The sequence below is a fragment of the Rhizophagus irregularis genome, chromosome 2, assembly GCF_026210795.1.
Source record: "Rhizophagus irregularis chromosome 2, complete sequence".
Taxonomy (NCBI): Eukaryota; Fungi; Glomeromycota; class Glomeromycetes; order Glomerales; family Glomeraceae; genus Rhizophagus; species Rhizophagus irregularis.
In genome coordinates this window covers 4,972,879-4,994,044 of record NC_089430.1, presented here as the reverse complement: position 1 = coordinate 4,994,044, position 21,166 = coordinate 4,972,879, and the positions used below count along the sequence as shown (strand labels likewise).

Sequence of the window (21,166 nt, the reverse complement as noted above, 5' to 3'; positions counted from 1 at the left end):
CATGATCTTTGTTTTTTCTTCCAATTTTATTTTAATGAACTTTACCAACATTTCTTTTTTTTTCTTTTGTAGTCGGTTGGTTCTTCAGAATATTTGGACGCGTAGAAATTTGGTAGGAGGAGTTATTTTTTTGATTATTCTTTGACGAAACATTTACTAAAGTTTCGTTATTTTTCTTTTTTGGTACTTTTTTCAGTGTTCTTAGATGGAATGTGTTTTTTAATCACTTTATTTTAGCAAAACAGTAACAGATGAATACTTAACTATAGTAATCTTCCTGAACCAAAAAATTCTGATGATTACTATGAACGAATTTTTATACGTGTTTTAAAAGTTTGTTCTTTATATATTCATATTTCTCGGCACAATCTTCCTTATATTATTTTTTTGAAATCATCTATATTCTCAAACCTCTTTTAGATACTATTCTTGATATTAGAACCATTTTCAACAATTGTGAAGGAAGGTTACGGTATAAAGTTACAACTTTACGGCAAATACGCCACAACCTTTAACAACCCGTACAAGTATTACAGCGCAAAGATAAAGAAAAGGTGAGCTTTTGGTTATAACAAACAGTCCAATACGTGTATTTACGAAATTTCATATTTGGAAAGAAATTCAATAATTCAATTATTAAGAATAATACCTGAGATCATTGATCTTATTTAATTAAATTACAATGTATATATACATTTATTTTTTTTAAAGAAACGATGAAAAAAAGAAAATAATTAGCTAATGATATGAAATTTGTGTTTAACCAGATATTTTTAATCAGATATTTCTCCAAATAAAAACTATGTCGTACGAACAATTATTCAAAAAAAAAATACCCGGGTCCATCCAATTGAATATTCAGATACGATCTAAACTTTATTATAAATAATTATGTTTTTAAAACTATAAGATTATCAGCTTTTTTTTTTATAATTTTTTAAATAATTAACGTGTTCTTTATATACTTATATACATATTAATATTTTAATCCCAGCCTTTTACTGAAATAACGGTCTACCAAGATCGGTGTGACTGAAATCGCTATTATCACTTAAAATATAGTAGTCACATTAAAGACATGCGAAAGTATCGCAGTATTAAAGTTCATTTTAGTAAAGAATTTTTTTTTAAATTAGAAAAAAAAATACCACCAAAAATTCTAAATATCAAACATTTATATCTTTCCTAATTAATATTTTAGTTATACCAAATATTAATGCAAAATGCAAAATTCAATTTATAATAATAATAAACATTATGTTTATTTAGGGAAAAAAACTAAATGATCAGTAATTTCACATATATTTTTTGTAAATATAGCATAATTATTCATATTTATTTGTAAACATTTGAAACAAAATTCATCACATAAATATTAAAATTAAAGTCGGATATAAAATAAAAAATAAATCGTCTTCCCTATCTGCCCACTCCTAAAAAAGACTAAAGCTAATTTATGGTCTAACCATTAAAGGAAAAACTAAGACATCTAGACTTTTTTTTGCAAAAAAAATGACCCTGATAGCCAATCAAATGATTCTACTATTATAAATACGGTATAGATCAGGCGCAGAAATATCAACCAAATTTTTTTAGTTATATCTACTGACTTAATGTTGATATTTTCATGCTTATCGAAATATCACTATGAAAAATCATAGCGAATTAGTAAAAAATATCATTGTTTAGGCACTTTGGATAATGGAATAAATTGTTAATATACTTACGTCCTATGAAGACTAAAGAGAAGCGTTAGAATTTCGAAAAAAATATATTGTTTTACATCAAAATTTCAAGTAAAAAATATTTATAATTTTTATAAAATTTATATTAATGAAATTTTCGGTAAAGGATTTTTTTTGGTTAATCAAATTTGAAATTATACTCGCAAGTTTCGGTTTAAATTAAACTCTTTGATCAACTAATAATACGTCATGATATTTTATAGGATAATAGCCTTAAGAATAATGGTTCGATAAAGTTTATGTGCGCGAATGTAAAATGAATAACTTTTTTGGTTAAAATTCATGTCAATCAACGACTAAGTTTTTTCAATTGCTTCTGAAAAACACATGATTTATGATAACATAAGCACGATGATTATACTGAAGATATATTGTATTGTGTATACGACATCACTATATACTGGCAGCGTGCTAAAAAATTTTTATATATAAAAGCCTTTAAATTTTCATAAAAATTTCGAAATTAGGTTTTATTTACTGTTCCTGGTAGGCTGCAACGACCATATTTATCAGGAAATCTGGGAAATCACACCATGATACATGATATTGTAGTACTACACCCTTTTGAAAACGGAATAAAACTTACAGATATGAAAATATTCGAATTTACCTTTTATTGTAATATTTTTAATATCGTCATGATCAAATAAGTCGCGCATTAATTTCATATAAGGATATTTAGTTGAGATCACTTATTCATTATACCTAAAGATCAGGATAAAATGTAGTCTGGAGATGTATTTGAAAAGGGTTTGTTGTGTTCACTACGTTTTAAAAACAGATTTCTAAAAATGGCTCCAGTTAAGCCATAGAAGACAGTCGATGATTGGAAGTTAAGGTGATGTCAAGTTTTTTTAATGGATTCTTTACTAAATTTTGATGGACACGTCGTCATTCTACAAAGTTAAATTAAAAAAACATACAATTTTCTCTTAAGTAAATAAAAAAAATTTATTAAAATCCATGTTTATTGAAAATTAATAATTCGTTATAGCAAAAAAACTTTCAAAATAAAAATTTCGAAATAATTTAATCGTGAAAATAAAGTGATTGTAAAACTTATTTCAATTTAACATAATATGATGCCAAATTTTTATCGAATTATCCTATCATTCAAAAACATTATAGAATTTTAATTGTACAATAATAAAAACAAAGAGATAATATAAATGTTAAGTAAAAGAATGTAACTTTAACGTAATTTAAATAAATAATTCAAAAGATTGATAACCAACTAATTTAATAAACTAATTAATCTTTGATTTTGCTTGTAATATAAGAGATAAAATGAGTTTAACTATCAAATTATTTCTTAAAATAAATTGAAATTGAAATATATACGTACCAACATTATCTTTAATTACCAATTGAGAAAGAAACTATTTAATGAAATAAAGATATTAGTATTTTTAAATTTAATTCATACAAAATTATTACAGTATTTACCTGAAGATTTTTCACTAATTATATTATCATTTTGTTCATCATAATAATCATCTGAATTTTTTGGTTCTGGAAGATTATTAAAATTAAGTAACCTGCTTATATAAATAGCTTCAGGATGTGTTTCATATGACACACTGCTAGTTGGTAAACTATTACTGAATTCTTCTGCTTCTTTTATTTGTTTTTCTATTTCTGATCGATCGTCATAAGTCCCATAAATCCATTGACGTAAAACTTTTTGGACTTCATTTGCCGTAGGTCGATTTAATGGATTTGCATCCAAGCATCTTTTGATTAAATTCACAATCAATTAAGGTACTTTAATATTACTAAATCTAGGTCTAAGTCCTTGACAAATTTTTATTGCTAAATTTTTGTCATGGCTTACATCATGGTATGGAGGTAGTCCAGAAATTACTTCATACATAATTATACCAAAACTATAAATATCAGCAGCTTTAGTATAATTTTGTCCTCTTAAAACTTCAGGAGCAACATAAGGTAAAACTCCATATATACTGTTTTTTGTATTTTCCAATATTGCAGGTTTACATAATCCCATACCAGTTACCATAACTTGATTTTCAAAACTTTTATTTCCAAAACTAAGTATATTTCCAATATGTAAATCTCGATGAATTAGTTCATTTTCATGAATACTCTGAAGTCCTAGTGTAATATGCAATAAATATTTTAGCTTAGCCTCCCAAGTTAATTCATAATAATTTCTATCTAAATCATTTCGCAAACTTCCATTTTCCGCATAACTCAAAACCATCATGTAATTTTTTGCTTCTGGGTCTTGTGTAATTCCATAAACTCTAACAATAAGATTTTTGCCGGGCATTCTAGTTTTAAGGTGCATTATTATCTACTAAATATACGTTTTAAAAATCCGTTAGTAAAAATCGCATTTATAAATTTCATTAAATTAAGAAATTAGGTAATACCTCATTGATAAATTCTAATGTAACATTTTCTGAATTGTTTAAACTTTTTAGAGTCACAAACCCATTGGAATTAAATCGTTCCCAATTTTCATTTATGTTATCCCAACGATTAATATATCCATCAATCCATTTTGCTCTATACACTTTTCCAAAACCGTCTTTTGAAATATAATTAATATTATATAATTTATCGTAAGGTATCCACTCTAATACTTGATCATAAAAATTCGCTGTTAGTTGAGTGTCTTGAATAAATTTGTCAATATCGTTATTACCACTAGTCCAATTCTTAAAATTTTGTTGAAAATGTTTTACATTACATGCTTTACAGTATTTATCTCCAGTATTTTCTTGTTTACATTCTTCACATTTCCCATAATATTCAATTGGGTCATCCATAGTTCAATAGATAAATTTAGAAAACTTTATTAAGTGGTTAATAAAAATGTGCAACTCAACAGCAGAAAAAGCTGAATGTTTGAAATTTTTTTTTTTCGGTTTACATTTTCCGATTTACGCATGCACGACATAAGTGTTGCGTAGAGTCCTTCCAAAAACGGAGCCGAATTCCTGATTGCCGATCATACGGGCCGGTTTAATCGCAGAAATCCCTGGAATTCCACGATGATGATCTACGCCTGAGCCGGATAACGTTGCGGTCTTACGGCTAATTACTTTCGGCTTTATCCATCCGGATATCTCATTTATCCGTTAATCCGGATATCCAGACAATTTAGAAAGTTTATTTGATAATTTAGTATTTCTGATTTTAGAGGTCCTAAACAAATTAATTCTACAAATTTATTATCTGTTATACATTTGAATGATATATAATAACATACATAATTTCTCATAATAATTTATTAAAAAATTTTTATTATAAATCATTTAGTGCATTAAAATTCTTTTTCCATGATGTATGAGTTAAATCCGGATTTGTTAATATGTTATTAGTTCATCTCGCTTTAATCAGACGTATTACAGTAGTAATAGTATAAACCTGCCGTGCTTATTATTCTGTATAATAAATGAAGTTTACTTTACCAAAAATGAGATGGCCACAATAATTTATAACATAATTTAACTCGTTTAGCAATTTAATTTACGCACGCTTATTTAAAAAGAACGTGAAAAAATCAACTTCCACAGCAACAAAATGTGGTTGTTCCCATCAGAGTCTTGCTTTACAAACACATCAATGTGATTATGCACTAATTGTGTAACTTTTAAATTATTATTTTGATACATTAAACCCTCCATAGTTATAGTATATTTATTAAACTGAGGTTACTGAGCCTTTGTAATAAACTAGACTTTTTTATTTTCCGAAGTGTTGAATTTCATACGGCTCGATAGGCTCCATGAATTTAAAGAATCAAATTCTTGTGATCAGTAGTTTTAAGAAATAAATTTAATTACTCTTAATTCTTTTCTTCAAATTAAAAAGTCCAAATAATTAATATTATTACCGGTCTCAAATTAGTGTATTAGATGATTTTTCGATCAATTATAAAAAAAAAATACCAAAAACACGAGAAAGCAACCAAAAGCAAATTAAATGCAAAAACAAATAAATAATATAAAATTATCTCACACAATAATTTATTAAGGAAGGATAATAAATTATATAAAAATGAAATTATTTGTTAGGTTATAATGAAAAGCAAAATTATTCCTTTTTAAAAAAAAAACTTTCCCTTATATAAATAACGAAAAAAATTTGGTGATATTTAGATTAGGCGTTGTATAATATAATTTGAATTGTGTAACATGCGGAAACCCAGGATGTGATCTATTCCGTGTTTGTTATGGTTAGAATAGTTTGATTGTATTGTGCACGTTCCGATAGTCAATCCGCAAAAATTTTGTGTAATCCAATTCCGGCTATGATAGGATTTTTTTTGTGATGCTAACGGAAAAGGTTAAGTTTTTATTATTATTAGTCACATTTTTTTTTTCAGCCGTTTCCACATTTCGGGATAATGTTATCACTGCGGAAGCTATTCAAATCAGAATCCCGTTGTAACAACAAGCCCGACGCTCACAATCATATTCCTAAAAGTTCAAAATCCTGACACTCATACCACAATTGTCGCGATAAATTTTTCAGGTCCGTTAAAGTCTACGAAAGATAGGTCAACTATTAACTTATATAGGTTACTTTGACAAAGTTATTATTTTAACTTTGATATGTAACTTACTTTTTTGTAAATTCGAATATGTAACCTTCAGAATATAAAATAAAATAAATAAAATATATTTACATCCAATATATATTGACTTTTCTTTCAAATATTGTCTTTTTTTTCTAAAAAAAAAATGATTCTTCTAATATAAATCATCGATTTCATCCTATGATACAAATTCTATACCAGTTCTCAAATAATTCTTAATACTACCAAGCAAGGTTTATATCATAAATAATCCGATTCTGAATTATCATTTTTAACAAATTTAATGAATTCGCGTTACCTTTCTGGATAAAGCCGGGCGACATTATGCCTGAAAGGATTAGTGCCAGTCTGGATACGTCGTCACGAGATGTTACGCAAATATTCAAAAGGAAATGTTCATGCCGATCATCAAATTCAAGTGATCTGTCGTAAAACCCACCACATTATTTGTGAAACAGGTACGACAATATTAAGGAATAAAACATTGTTTTCAGTCACTCTTTAATTATTATTCTATATTTTAGTCTCAATGAATACTTTTGTCAAGAAATTAACTAAGACATTATATGTTAATGAAAAAAAATGTAAGGAATGTAATAATATATGTAATGTGATATATTTTAAACGGGATTTTGAAAATTGGACTAGTGGTAATACTGATATTGATAAATTAATTCGAGATACTCAACTGTCAACTCATAAAAATATAAAGGATGTGTTAGAATGGATACCTTATGACAGACTTTATAATGTTAAATGTATTTCAAAAGACAAATTTTGCAAAATATATGGAGCAAATTGGATTGATGGATGTATAGATAAATGGGATAAAACTAATAATAATTGGAGAAGAAAAAATCAAAATAAATTTGTAATTCTGAAAAGTTTAAGTGATTCAAAAAATGTTACACTGGAATTTAATAAGGTATAATATAACAAGATATTTTATGAAATTTTAATAAAGTATAACGTTACTAACTTATTTATAGATTACAGCAAGCCATAAATTTTATGGAATAACTCAAAATCCAGAAACAGAAACTTATATGGTGATTTTATATAACATATGTAACATATGTGAAACATGTAATGATGTATGCAATGTGATACATTTTCAACTGGATTTTAAAAATTGGACTAGTGGTAATAATAATATTGATAAATTAATTCAAAATTCTCAACTATTGGCACATACAAATCATGAAATAAGAAATGCATTGGAATGGATACCTTATGATAGATTTTATAATATAAAATATTTTGCAAAAAGTGGGTTTGATGAAGTGTGTAAAGCAAATTGGATTGATGGATATATAGATAACTGGGATAGTTATACTCTAGAATGGAGAAGAACAGATCAAAATATGTTTGTGATTCTGAAAAGTTTAAATATTTCAAATAATATTTTATTAGAATTTAATGAGGTATGAACTTATTAAATTATTGAGACTTTAAATTTTATTTTGTATTATGTTAATATATTATAATTATAGATCGCAATATATCATGAAGTTTATGGAATAACTCAAGATCCAGAAACAGAAAATTATATGGTGGTTTGGAACGAAATATGCAAAGAATGTAAAGATATATGTAATGCAATGTATTTTTTGCAAAATTTCAAAAGTTGGACAAGTGGCAATAATTATATTGATAAGTTCATTCAAGATTCTCAGATCTCAGATCATAATGATTCTATATCTCACGCATTAGAATGGATACCTTATGATAGATTTTATAATATTAAAAATATTGCAAAAGGTGAGTCCTACAAAGTGCATAGAGCAAATTGGATTGATGGATGTATAGATAACTGGAATATCTATAATCAAAATTGGAGAAGAAAAGATCAAAATACATTTGTAATTCTAAAAAGTTTAAATATTTCAAATATTATCACATTAGAATTTAATGAGGTATAATAATTATTTTGCTGAATTTTAAAGAAATATACTTTTACTAATTCATTACATTGTAGATTATAGCAAACCATAAACTTTTTGGAATTACTCAAGATCCAGAAACAAAATACTATATGATGGTTTTAGATGATGTTTGTGAAAAATGTAATCATGCATGTAATGTGATACATTTTCAAAGAAATTTTGAAAATTGGACTAGTGGTAATAATGATATTAATAAATTAATTCAAGATTCTCAGATGTCAGATCATAATGATTCTACGTCTCATGCATTAGAATGGATACCTTATGGTAGATTTTATAATATTAAAAATATTGCAAAAGGTGAGTCCTACAAAGTGCATAGAGCAAATTGGATTGATGGATGTATAGATAACTGGAATATCTATAATCGAAATTGGAGGAGAAAAGATCAAAATACATTTGTAATTCTGAAAAGTTTAAATATTTCAAATATTATCACATTAGAATTTGATGAGGTATAAAAATTATTTTGTTGAACTTTAAAGAAATATGACTTTTACTAATCAATTATATCGTAGATTACAGCAAACCACAAATTTTATGGAATTACTCAAGATCCAAAAACAAAATATTATATGATGGTTTTAGATGATGTGTGTGAAAAATGTAAACGTGCATGTAATGTGATTTATTTTCAAAGAAATTCTGAAAATTGGACTAGTGGTAATAGTGATATTGATAAATTAATTCAAGATTCTCAGTTGTCAGATCATAGTTATTATACTTGTAATGCATTAGAATGGATACCTTGTGATAGATTTTATGGTATTACATGTATTGTAAAAGACAAGTTTTGCAAAGTATTTAGGGCAAATTGGATTGATGGATGTATTGACAACTGGGATAGCTATAATCAAAATTGGAGAAGGGATCAAAATAAATTTGTAATTCTGAAAAGTTTAAATAATTTAAAGAATGTTACATTGGAATTTAATGAGGTATAATAATAAATTATTTAATGGAATTTTAGGAATTTTAACGAAGTGTAATTTTATTAATTAATTATATTTGTAGATTATGGCACACCATAAATTCTATGGAATTACTCAAGATCCAGAAACAAAATACTATATGGTGGTTTTAGATGATGCATGTGAAAAATGTAAACGTGCATGTAATGTGGTTCATTTTCAACGAGATATTGAAAATTGGACTAGTGGTAATAATAATATCGACAAATTAATTAAAGATTCTCAGCTATCAGATCATAGTTATCATACATACCATGCATTAGAATGGATACCATATGATAGATTTTATAATATTAAATATATTGCAAAAGGTGGATTTGGCAGTGTCTATGTAGCAAATTGGATTGACGGATGCATAGATGAATGGGATGATGAAAATCAAAATTGGAAAAGAAAAAATAAAAACATGTTTGTGGCTCTGAAAATCTTAAATGATTCAAAAAATGTTACGTTGGAATTTATTAATGAGGTGAAATTATTTTGTTACATAATGAAATTTTGAGATATTTGATTTTTCCTAATATATTTATTTTAATTTTAGATTGCATCACATCTTAAAGTAAATTTGGGGAATTATATTATCAAACTTTATGGATTATCTCAAGATCCAGTGACAAATAATTATATTATGGTTTTGGATTATGCAAAAAGTGGAAGTTTACGACATTATTTAGTTACAAATGATAAATTAAGTTTGACTGATAAGATTAATTATTTATATGGTATTGCAAGCGGACTTGCAGATATTCATAAAAATGGATTAATTCATCGAGATTTACATAGTGGCAATATATTAATATTTCATCTAGCTAGAATAGCTGACATGGGGTTATGCAAACCTACAGATTGCAATATAGCAGGAAATACAAAAAATAGTGTATATGGTATTTTACCTTATATAGCTCCTGAAATCCTACAAGAGCATAATTATACCGATATTGCTGATATATATAGTCTTGGTATAATCATGTATGAATTTATTTCTGGATTACCTCCATACTATAATTTAAGCCATGATGAATATTTAGCAATGAAGATTTGTCAAGGACTCAGACCAAGGTTCAATGATATTAAAGTACCCCAATTAATTGTGCGTTTAATTAAAAGATGTTTAGATGCAAGCCCATTAAAGCGACCAACAGCAAAAGAAATTAAAGAAATTTTATATAAATGGAATATAGAAGCAAAATATCATAATACAGAATTATATAAACAAATTAAAGAAGCAAATGAATTTAATAATAATTTACAAACTAATGATATACCTTCGACCGGTTTAAAATTATCATATAAAACACATTCAGGAGCTGTTTACACAAGTAGATTACTCAATTTTTATAATCTTCCAAAATCAAAAAATTGTGACGATTATTATGATGAACAAAATGATGATATAATTAGCATGAAATCTTCAGGTATTGACTAATAAAAGAATGATTGAATTAACTGTAAAATATACTAATATATCTTTATTTGTTAAATAGTGTCTTTACAAATTGATATTCCTCGACTGAAAATTAACGATAATAATCTTCATGAACCAAAAAATTCTAATATCCATTATGATGATATAATTAGTACGGAATTTCCAGGTATTGATTAATAAAAGAATATTCAAATTAATTATAATAAATACTGAATTTTTTTAATAATTAGAATCCCTTCAAATTGATATTTCTCGACCAAATCTTCCCGAAACAAAAAATTCTGATGATCATTATAAACATATAAATAATTTGGAATCCTCAGGTATTGAATTAATAAAGAAGGAAGTATACAAATTAACCAATACTAATAATGTTTTATTTATTAATAGCGTCTATATCTTTACAAATTGATATTTCTCAATTGAACATTGACGAAGATGGTAAATTTTTAACTTTATAATAACCGCCTTTTTTATTTGTACTTAATAATATACTGCATTTTTTTTTCTTTTAGATCAAAATAGCAAAAACAAAGACCAAAATATTCTTTAATATTTTGTTACGGTGAATTTTGCATATTTTCAAGGAAATTTTTTTCTTTCATTTAATTTTCCAACGCTAGCATATCTTAAAAAATTAGGCGTAGCGTTAAATAGTTTATATTTTTAAACTTATATATATTTTATCCAATTATTTGCATTTACATACTTATATTTATCCATTTATTTATAATTACTACTGTATATGAATTTATTCATTAAATAAAAATTTCTTAAAAACTAAAATATGGAGGTAGATAAATTTTATTATTTTTATCCTAGTACGAAAAGATTATGGACGCACAATTATTTCATTCACCAATAACTGTTTAATCGGCGACAGGATCAACAGTAATTTTTTAAATATTATAATAAAATTAAATATAAATTTTTCTTTTAAAAAAAAAAATATTAAATATATATATATTAATATATCTTTCGTATAAAAATTAATTCGGTTTTAAAATGACTATCTGATGGAAAAAACTTGACGAATTCTTTGATATTCTTCAAAGAAATTCTTTTCTTTAAGTGAATGTTATAAAAGTTGCCCATTGATAATTGAACTAAAAGGAAAAATTTTTTAAAGATTATATAACTAAACAATAATAGTAAAATTATATTTTACCCGTTGCCTCATCGGTATAGTCTGTTTCATCAAATAGTCTATCTTCGGTAACAAACCAATTGTTGAATAACTTTTCACAGGCACTCTTTTTTAATCCAGTGTATCCATCATGAGATCGTGAAAATCTTTTATCTATTCCACCATCTGTGAGATGCCGAATTGCAAAACTTGTATTATAACGTTTCAATAGATCCAAATCTACTTCTTTGCAATTGGTATTTGGTACCATTGATTTAAATATCTTGTGTACTGTTTCTTTTATTCCTACTTGAGTATTTCTTAATGTTGCGTATGTGCGAGCATGGAGGCAAAGATGAAAATTAATGTGAAGATTAGGTAGATTGACAAATTCTTCAAAAACCTATAATAATTTATTTGTTAGTAAATCATTAATAATAACATACCAGACAATGGAAACTGTTCAAACCATTATTTGTTGCACAAATAGAGCATTCTGATTGGTTTATGCAATGATTACCTTTGTCAAAATAGCCATTTCAGCTTCAAGACATCGCTTTAATTCATCATATTTTTCTTCTGTATAATCCCTTTCAAAAACTAATTTCATCATTTTTGCTACATAAACCCAACATTTTATGATAGCTTTAGGCACATAATCTCTTCGTTGAGCACCTATTCATTGCTGTATAATTTTCAATTCATTGCTTTTTAAATGTAAAGGCTTCAAAAAGCGATGAAGAATAAATGGCATAATCATCGCCAAATGCAGATAATCAGACATCATGAAACTTTCATGATGACTGATCGGATTAGGTAAACGACACCATACAGAAGGTTTCTCAAAATTCTTCCACGTTTCCAGAAAAGCTGTCACTCCTTCTTGTGATAACAAACTTACTGTAATCTTTACAAGTCTCCCAATTTTACCAGCAGTTGTATGGTAAATATCCTGAGGAGTTTGAAGGTGTTTTTCACGTTTTAATTCATCCAAAATACTTTGCTTGATTCGTAATCCATATTCAGGGCTCATCTGCTTCTTCCTGGACATTGTAAATTCATTGTTAATTTGAACAGATTCCAAATCTGTTATTTGCTTGTATCGAGACAGCAAAGCTAAATCCTTGTTGATAGAACACGTACAACATCCTTTATTCGCTCCATGTCTTAATACTCCTGCTAAATCATTGCCTTGCGGCAAATTAGCAGTCACTACTCCTAAACCCGCAACAACCCACGCTTCCTGTCCTTGCACACTCATTACCTTACCCTTTTCAAATTCCTTGAGTTCTTTAACAAATGGAAGTATAAATTCGCCAAAGCTGCCACCAAATGGCACAAAACTGATTACAAAATGATTCTTAACCAATTTACGAAGGTTAGCAGGCATATTCCCAAATTGAATATATACGCCACCTAATGAATGGTAGACGTTACGATATGTACCAAAATTGTCATAATACATATCCAAAAATAATTTGTATACGGGTAAGGAGGAAGTTGGTGAATTATTTGTTGAAATATAATGTGCAGGGTGTAAGTAGGACATATTTATATCTCTAATTCGCCAGTGGTTTTTATATTTGTAAATAATTTCTTTTACATTAAGTTCACCAGGTGTAAGAGATTGGTTCAAATATGGTAATTTAACTGTTGCCTTTCTAAGAACTGATGAAGGATTAATGGTTATAAAATTTTCATCAAGCATCTATACCTCACCAGAATTTGCTCTTTGCTGTCTGCTAATTCCCTTAAAGATACCAGGTAATTCTTCATAAAAAACAAGCTGTTGGATTTTGAGTATTATTTTATTTTCTTCATCGCGTTGTATTGATCTAAGAAATCCTAACTTCTGAATACTTGACTGATAATATATAAAACTTCCAGTACGATATTTCACTAATAAATAGTTAATTAAATATGATAATGATTAATTTTGTTAATGATTTTATCTATCATACCTTGCGAAATGATAATATCTTCTTGTTCAAAAGTGGAGATTCTGCCCATAGAGATCCATGCCAAAATTCCAACTTTTTACCGATGTCAATTCCTGGTCCGAAATACATATGTTTCATAATTGCTGGATTATTTAAAACGTACCATATGATATCGCTTATTGACAGATGGTATGCTAATTTGCAAGCTTTAGAAGTCGATGGTGATTTTTTTGAAGAGATTGATACTGGCTTTGCAAATATTGTTGAGAGTGGTAATCGTTGCCTCCTCTGCCGAAATCATCGTATATTTGTTACCACTTCCTCTCTTTTAAACCGTGGATCATTAATAATACTTACAAGATCATCATATGCATTAGTTGCTAATAAATAAATAAATAACTAATGAGACTTTATATAAGTTTCATTATTATTAAATATATATATATATACTTTCATATATTATGCTTTTGTATCCAACAAAATAATAAAGCTTCAGTTGCATTATTAAAATAAGGTAAAAAATCAGAAAATTCATGCAGAAGGATTGAAGGATCCAAAGCTTCGTCAACAATTTGTTTATCATTCTCATTCTGTTCAATATTAGCTTGTTCTTCTGTATCATCATAGGTGTTTTCTCTATGTTCATAATCGCCAATATATTCATCATCTGTGTTATCATAATTTTCATCGTCTTCTGTTGTATTATCATAACCACTATCAGTGCTATCATAACTACCTTCATCGCTTTCTGTCATATTATCATATTAGTCTCCTGTGTTATCTAGGTTTACTTCATTATCATCATCTTGTTCAATAATTTCGTTTGAAGTGTTACTTTTATGAGTGATATAACTTTGTGGTGGTAAAATATTTATTATAGTATTATTGCGAGATAAATCATTAGTAAAATTTTCATTTCTATTCTGTAAAGGAATATGTGAATATCTATGGCGAAGTCTCAAAGGATTGTTTAATTGGTATGTATTGCACTTTCTTTTAGACATATTAAAGAATTTGAACTTGGGAATGAGACATAAAAATTAAGGACTTTAGATGTGTGAAAAATAAGTGCAAGTTCTTAAATTTGTAAAAAAAAAATGAGATTTTATATTAAAAGTATTAAACTTTATTATACTTTATTAAGTGTGAAAAATAAACGCGACTTTATTGTAAAAAGTATTAAACTTTATTAGACTTTACTAAATATGAAAAATAAATGTGATTTTTAATACATAAAATTAATAAAATTATTTTCAGTTAATTAATTTATTCAAGTACTAAAGAACTAGCCAAATTGCATCCACTACGTGGTGGTATAAATAAATCTTTAGTTAAAGCATCTAATTCCTTTACTTTTTTGACATCCTTATTCCTATAATGAATCTTGAAGCATTCACGAATAAATTGAACAAGTTTAATAAATGATCCATTACGTTTAAGTTCAGCTTCATTTGTTGATGCAATATAACGTTGCAATATTTTTTTTGTGACTACTGCTTCATCAATATATTAATTGATAGAACTTTGAGACGGTAATGCCGGTACGCGTTGCTGTTCTTTTTGTTTTAATTCTTTAAACTCCTGAACTAATTTAGCTATACTTGTATTGAGTTTGTTCCTATAATCTCCCAATCTTTTGCGAGAGACTCGCATAATAGATTTTGCTTCTTCAGTATATGGTTTGTACCCACAGACTAATCTAATAAAGCTATCCAAGATAGCACCGGAAGGGTCACGCTGATGAAGGAATAAACACTTTAGTTCTTCATCCCAAAGTCGTGATTTGTTCTGTATTTTAAGCAAACAAATAATTCATTACAGTATTTATTGTAAATAATGTACTTGTTAGAAATAAAATTTTAGAAATAAAATTATACTGACTTCATTGGAGGATGAGAAACTACTGCTGCTATTATTCACGTTCGTTTCATCATGAGATGTTTTTGCAGATAACATTTTGTTGGCGAGATCAAGTATATATGGATGACGAACTAGCCAGTTACAAATATCTAAGGCATTCAATCCATCTAATTGTGTTGTTACATTTGTTTTATTTGCCACTTCTGGCAAATTGTTCAATGAATCGATATTAGTTATTGTATTTGATTCATTTACTTGTTCCCTCATGTTCAGTTCATTTGTTTGATTTCCTATGTTTGACAAAGCTTAAAGAAATATGCCTTTTTAATTATTGTAATCATATTACTAAATAAATTTGAATTGTTTTTTGTTACCTTGCAAGAAATCATCTACATCTCTGTCTTCACTTTCAAAATCACCTACTTCATCATCTACATCTTCATCGTCTCTGTCTTCATTGTCATCATCATCATCTTTATCGTTAACAGCTGATTCTTCAAGCATACTTCTAGGAACCTGAAGCGTAAATGCAGGAATTTCAGGCATTTTTCTAGAAACTTCGTACGTATTTCTAGATGTTACTTTTTTCTTATTGTTTTTCTTTTCATTAACTGAAGAACTAGCTTTTCAAATAGGTGTAGATACTTCTGAAACGGTAATTGTATTTTTACTGCCTAGAGGTCGTCCTTTATAAAATATTCGTTGACTGATGTTAATATAATATACTACTGCCACCCGACTAAGATAAAGTTGAGCACATACCTCATTTTTTTTTATTTCCATTGGAAACTCGTGAAGGTTTAGGTTTATTCTTGGGATTTTTTGGTAACATTTTTTAATAAAATAATTTAAGAATTTTTTTGGTAGTGATCGAGTTGAGAAAGAAAAATTGTCTGGCGTAAACTTATCGTAACCTTTATATATTGGACGCGTCTCAATTTTAAATAAAAAAACCTATTTTTAAACTTTTCCAATCAACACAATCCACATATATTTAGACTTTGCATAAACTTTACATATAACTTTTCAATAGCAAAATATAACTGAAACAAAAATGCAAAAAAATGTATATAAGCTATGATTAAACTATATACTACATATCTACATTTTCAAAATAATTAATATTATGCTACTGCTGATTCTTAGAAAATAATTAACTGCATATAATATTAATGTTAAAATAATGAATTCTTTTTTGAACTTTTGCGTTTAAATTCTTCAAAATAATAGACTAATAGATCCATTGAAGTTGCTATATTATAACGGGTAGTAATAGACAAATTCACAGTAAATAAATCGTTATAAAGACATAAAAATCTATCATGAGCTTTATTCAAGCTCTCCTCAACGTCGATAGCTCTAAATCCCATAGCACAAACATCACGCAATGATTCCATAGCAGCTTCCAAAGCTGCTTCATCAATATTACAACACCATTGTTTCCAGATTTTCCTTATATCTTCCACGCTCATCATATTAGCAATTTGAATAGCTGATAATTTTCTTAATGACTTATTATAACTATAAAATAAATCAAAATCAATTAATTATCAAGTAAAAATTTGAATATAATAACAAATAAATACATAAAATAATACCAACCTATTACCCAATTCTTTATATTTGTTAAGGAGAGTGATCCAAAGCTTATTTCTCCAATCAATAAACAATTTTCTAACATGCACTACAAGTTTATCAATTATGTGAATATATTCCGCAATTGAGGGCAGCATAATTTTTACAAAATCTTGTAGCATGGCTTTATTATTGTCCAAATTACGCACTCTGATATAGAGAGCGTGCAATTTATTTATTAACTCATTAATAATCCAATCATAATTCTAAAAATTAAGAAATAATTAATAAATAATAATTAGTGGATAATAAATAAAGATTTATCACAACTTACATGATCGGAATTCTTCAAATATTCTGCAATTTCATCTTGAGTATAGTATTTATCATTACTTTGACAGTATAGAACATCTGGTGGAATGGCCAATGTTCGTTCACTATAGGGAAATTTATTTGCAGAGGTAAAAAAAATTGGTGGCAGCCTGTAGCCAGCTACTTGTAGCACTTTTTCTTCATCATTACTATATAATTATTCAAGACATTAATTAGTAATTAATTTAGATAAAATTAAATATTAATATAACTTACAAAGGTTTTGTACGAGAAATTAATTCCATTCTAATTGTAAAAAAAAAAATTAATTTGATGATTTATTAATTATAAAAGATATTTTGTTAAATAACAATGGCTGAACTTACAAAGAAGCTATTTCTAAGTCACTTAATTCATCATCATTATAAATCTCAACGAATGCTTCTAGTTCCTGTAGAACTACGAAAAAATGACCTGCGATTATTTCCCTAACAGTTGGATCTTTTGCAACATGTAAATCCAAACAATGCAACAAGAAATCAATTGCTAATATAAAATAAGAGTTATTTAAAATAATTATATTTATAAAAAGTAATTTAACTTGTTGTTTACTTTACTTACAAGGTAAATCAGAAACTTCTTCGTTATCAATGTCATCTTCAACTTCAATTACTTCAACTTTTTTTTGTTTTGTCACGTTGCGCATACTATCAGAACATTTTCGTTTCAATATTTCTACATTATTACAATTTGCTGATTAATGTAAACTAAAAACACCTTAATAACAATATTAAATAATGAATATCACTAACTTTTTGTGGGAGTTGCACTCAAATTAGTCAAATTCGTTTGAGGAGGAACCTGTCCATATATAGGATAATAATATGGTGTTTGTAATAGTGGTGCGGGCGCAAATGACCCCCATACAATCCAAATGGAAATTGCGGTGCAGGTTGGAGAGCGATATGTTGTAAACCAAAATTAGTTGAAATAGTCGAGTAAGTTCCTTGAATATCACTGCGTTCATATGAACAAAGTGTATTAGTTTGTGTACGATCTTTTTTTTGAACAGTTTTTTTGCTTAATTCTTTTTTGAATTGTGACATCCTATTGGAAAAAATAATTGTTAATTATTCATATTTTAATATTAAAATTTATATTTTTAATATTTACTTGTTCGTAAATGAAGAGAGAAATTGGAAGAAAGGAGAGTGAGGGAATAATATATTATGAATATTTATGTATTTTTTTTTCACATTATATCATTACATTTAGTGGAATTTTTTTTTTCACATTATATCATTACATTTAGTGAAATTTTTTCAATTGACACATTACATTTATATAACAAATTCGTTAGCATCGTGTTACATTTTAATTTGCTGGAGACACATTACATTGTCGTCGGGCTGGTAGTGTCGTCACTGCATTCCGCCACCTCGGCCTCACGGCCTCGCAGTACTTACATCCCTCCTCCGTGAGGCGGGGAATTCCTATACATCTGAAACAATATGAAACAAGATCTGAAACATAACAATATAAGCAAAAAAGGATAAAATAAGGGAAAAGAGAGGAAAATAAGAGAGAATCAGAGAGGGTGTTTCGATGTTTCAGATGTTTCGGCAATTTTGGTAAAAGTCAGGCGAGGACAACCCTCCCAGAAAAAGTTTTGATTTTACCCCCCCAGATCCGAAACTTCTGAAACATCTGAAACTGATTCAGGATTCCGTTCGTTTTCTTATTGGAGGCAGTGAGATAGCAAATCGAGTAAAGAGATAGGTTAATAACCCCTAGAAGGACTGTAGAACCACAGGAGGGTAACCGGGTAGGAGCGCGGATCTTTGGAAAAAATATATTTGGCAATTGAAGATTAGGTAACTATAAATTAGTACTCGATTTGATAGAACAAAAAATGACCACTCAAGCTCAAGTTATCCCCAAGTTCGGTGAACAAACGAAAGCCTTCAGTATCTATGAGCTTAAACGGTTTATTGTCGCTGCAAAGAGTATGAATGATCTCGATCAAGCCAAGAGGTATCTTTGCAGTTATTTCATTCTCTGTGCAGATCCTCATGGGGTTTTCTGGTGGGACCCGGATAGTAAAAGTTTGAAACACGTTGAGATCCCCCAATTCCCTCTGTCATCAATTTACAGAGTTGCCACATCGAACGGGCATTCCCATGGTCGAACGAATGAATAAACGAACGAACGAACAATTAAACGAACAAGCAAATAATCAACGACATAATTAACAAACAACATAATCAACGAACAACATACAACATTCTTGGTTCACGACATAGATAACGTTAGTAATATAAAATGTCGAACGAAATAAAATAAAATTTAACTTCTCTAAATTTTCCCCAAATTATATCCACTTTTACCTTTAATTTCAAACTTTGATAGCTCTCACTACGAATTATTACTTTCCAAAAGTGTATATTTAATTCACCTTAAAATTTCCATTTATTCAATTAAAATTAATTAAGCAAACATTAATTAAAGTTTAGGGCGAACCTATTACCCTTAATTAACATTAAACTTTACTAACAAATAATTAAAAAAATAAAACTTATATTTTTATTGAGTTCTGTGGATGAGAACTATGGAATTACCTTGAATTCCGCTCTCTATATATACAATTTTTATGCTACTTTCTATTCTATCTATATACTATCTTTTATGTTCTTTTTACATATTATCTTTGAATTATCTTTCTAATATACTATCTATATTTTAAATACGCTATCTTTTAATATGCTATCTTTTAATATGCTATCTTTTTATATATGTTCTTTTTAATATATTATCTTTTACGTTCCATCTTTATACTATCTTTTTATATTATCTTTTACATTATTTTGTGTTCTTTAATCTTTCTGACATTATTTTATATGTTCTTTTAATTCGCTTTATGTGTTTTGCTTATAATCTATCTTTTGTGGCTTATAATTATTCTTTCTTATCGTTCTTATTGTTAAAGATCGCTAAGCCGCAATTGATCGACTCTATTTATCCTATTGGTTCTTTGTCAATCATTTGATAAATATTACATCATGTAGATCATTACTCTTCCTAAATGTTTATCCTTTTCGGCTAATTATTTATCCATCTACGCCAATTCATAATCAATTTGTTCGTTCTTAATATTTGGCAATTACATTTGGTGATTGGATTTTATCATCTTTTCGTGCTTAATATTCGACCGTTTACAACGTTATTGACAAAAATATTGGTAAACTTATCCGTCCAATCACGAAGGCATTCTACACACAACCTGAACAAGGACCCTCTCAAAAGACCGAGTTCAACATCTACAAGTGGTTTATGGTCGAGAATACCGATGTATGTAATGCAACCTGTGATCCCCATAAACAGCGAATCTTCAGATGCTTAACCGGCCAACTCTATCTAAATATCTTCCCGGGATTCCTCCACGTCTTACGTCCGATATCTACCTTTGAGTCTACAATTCACCTCGCGGTTAAATTTATCTTCTCTCACATTCAGGATATCTGGTGTTCGGGTGATTGGAATCTCACTGAGTATATCATCAAGTGGTTAGCCGGTGTATCTGCTGGAAGGAAGATGTACTCGATCCTTTACCTGAAATCTGGACAGGGTTGGGGCAAAGGTATTATAACAGATTTCATTCAGCGCAGCGTCCTAGGCACTCAACTCGTTTATAAGAC

The 21,166-nt window shown here is 27.9% G+C and overlaps 6 protein-coding genes across 6 annotated transcripts; all 6 read right to left on the bottom strand.

The window, feature by feature from the left end:
* Positions 1-11,815: 11,815 nt before the first annotated feature.
* OCT59_012431 (uncharacterized protein) lies at positions 11,816-12,397 on the bottom strand (the record flags this gene model as incomplete). The annotated part of the gene is made up of 2 exons (XM_066134460.1): positions 11,816-12,187; positions 12,305-12,397. 2 exons carry the CDS (start codon positions 12,395-12,397, stop codon positions 11,816-11,818), a joined length of 465 nt encoding a protein of 154 aa, XP_065989724.1.
* Positions 12,398-12,463: 66 nt separating this feature from the next.
* Positions 12,464-13,045, bottom strand: OCT59_012430 (uncharacterized protein; the record flags this gene model as incomplete). The annotated part of the gene is made up of 1 exon (XM_066134459.1): positions 12,464-13,045. The coding sequence occupies one exon, from the start codon at positions 13,043-13,045 to the stop codon at positions 12,464-12,466; it is 582 nt and encodes a 193-aa protein (XP_065989723.1).
* A 447-nt stretch (positions 13,046-13,492) lies between these two features.
* On the bottom strand, positions 13,493-13,794 carry OCT59_012429 (uncharacterized protein; the record flags this gene model as incomplete). The annotated part of the gene is made up of 2 exons (XM_066134458.1): positions 13,493-13,683; positions 13,746-13,794. 2 exons carry the CDS (start codon positions 13,792-13,794, stop codon positions 13,493-13,495), a joined length of 240 nt encoding a protein of 79 aa, XP_065989722.1.
* Positions 13,795-14,176: 382 nt separating this feature from the next.
* On the bottom strand, positions 14,177-14,479 carry OCT59_012428 (uncharacterized protein; the record flags this gene model as incomplete). The annotated part of the gene is made up of 1 exon (XM_066134457.1): positions 14,177-14,479. The coding sequence occupies one exon, from the start codon at positions 14,477-14,479 to the stop codon at positions 14,177-14,179; it is 303 nt and encodes a 100-aa protein (XP_065989721.1).
* A 511-nt stretch (positions 14,480-14,990) lies between these two features.
* Positions 14,991-16,130, bottom strand: OCT59_012427 (uncharacterized protein; the record flags this gene model as incomplete). The annotated part of the gene is made up of 4 exons (XM_066134456.1): positions 14,991-15,169; positions 15,248-15,512; positions 15,606-15,874; positions 15,959-16,130. The coding sequence occupies 4 exons, from the start codon at positions 16,128-16,130 to the stop codon at positions 14,991-14,993; spliced, it is 885 nt and encodes a 294-aa protein (XP_065989720.1).
* A 629-nt stretch (positions 16,131-16,759) lies between these two features.
* OCT59_012426 (uncharacterized protein) lies at positions 16,760-18,577 on the bottom strand (the record flags this gene model as incomplete). Its single annotated transcript, XM_025325320.2, has 7 exons — positions 16,760-17,105; positions 17,187-17,425; positions 17,494-17,680; positions 17,748-17,777; positions 17,858-18,017; positions 18,093-18,224; positions 18,391-18,577. 7 exons carry the CDS (start codon positions 18,575-18,577, stop codon positions 16,760-16,762), a joined length of 1,281 nt encoding a protein of 426 aa, XP_025181849.2.
* Positions 18,578-21,166: the final 2,589 nt, after the last annotated feature.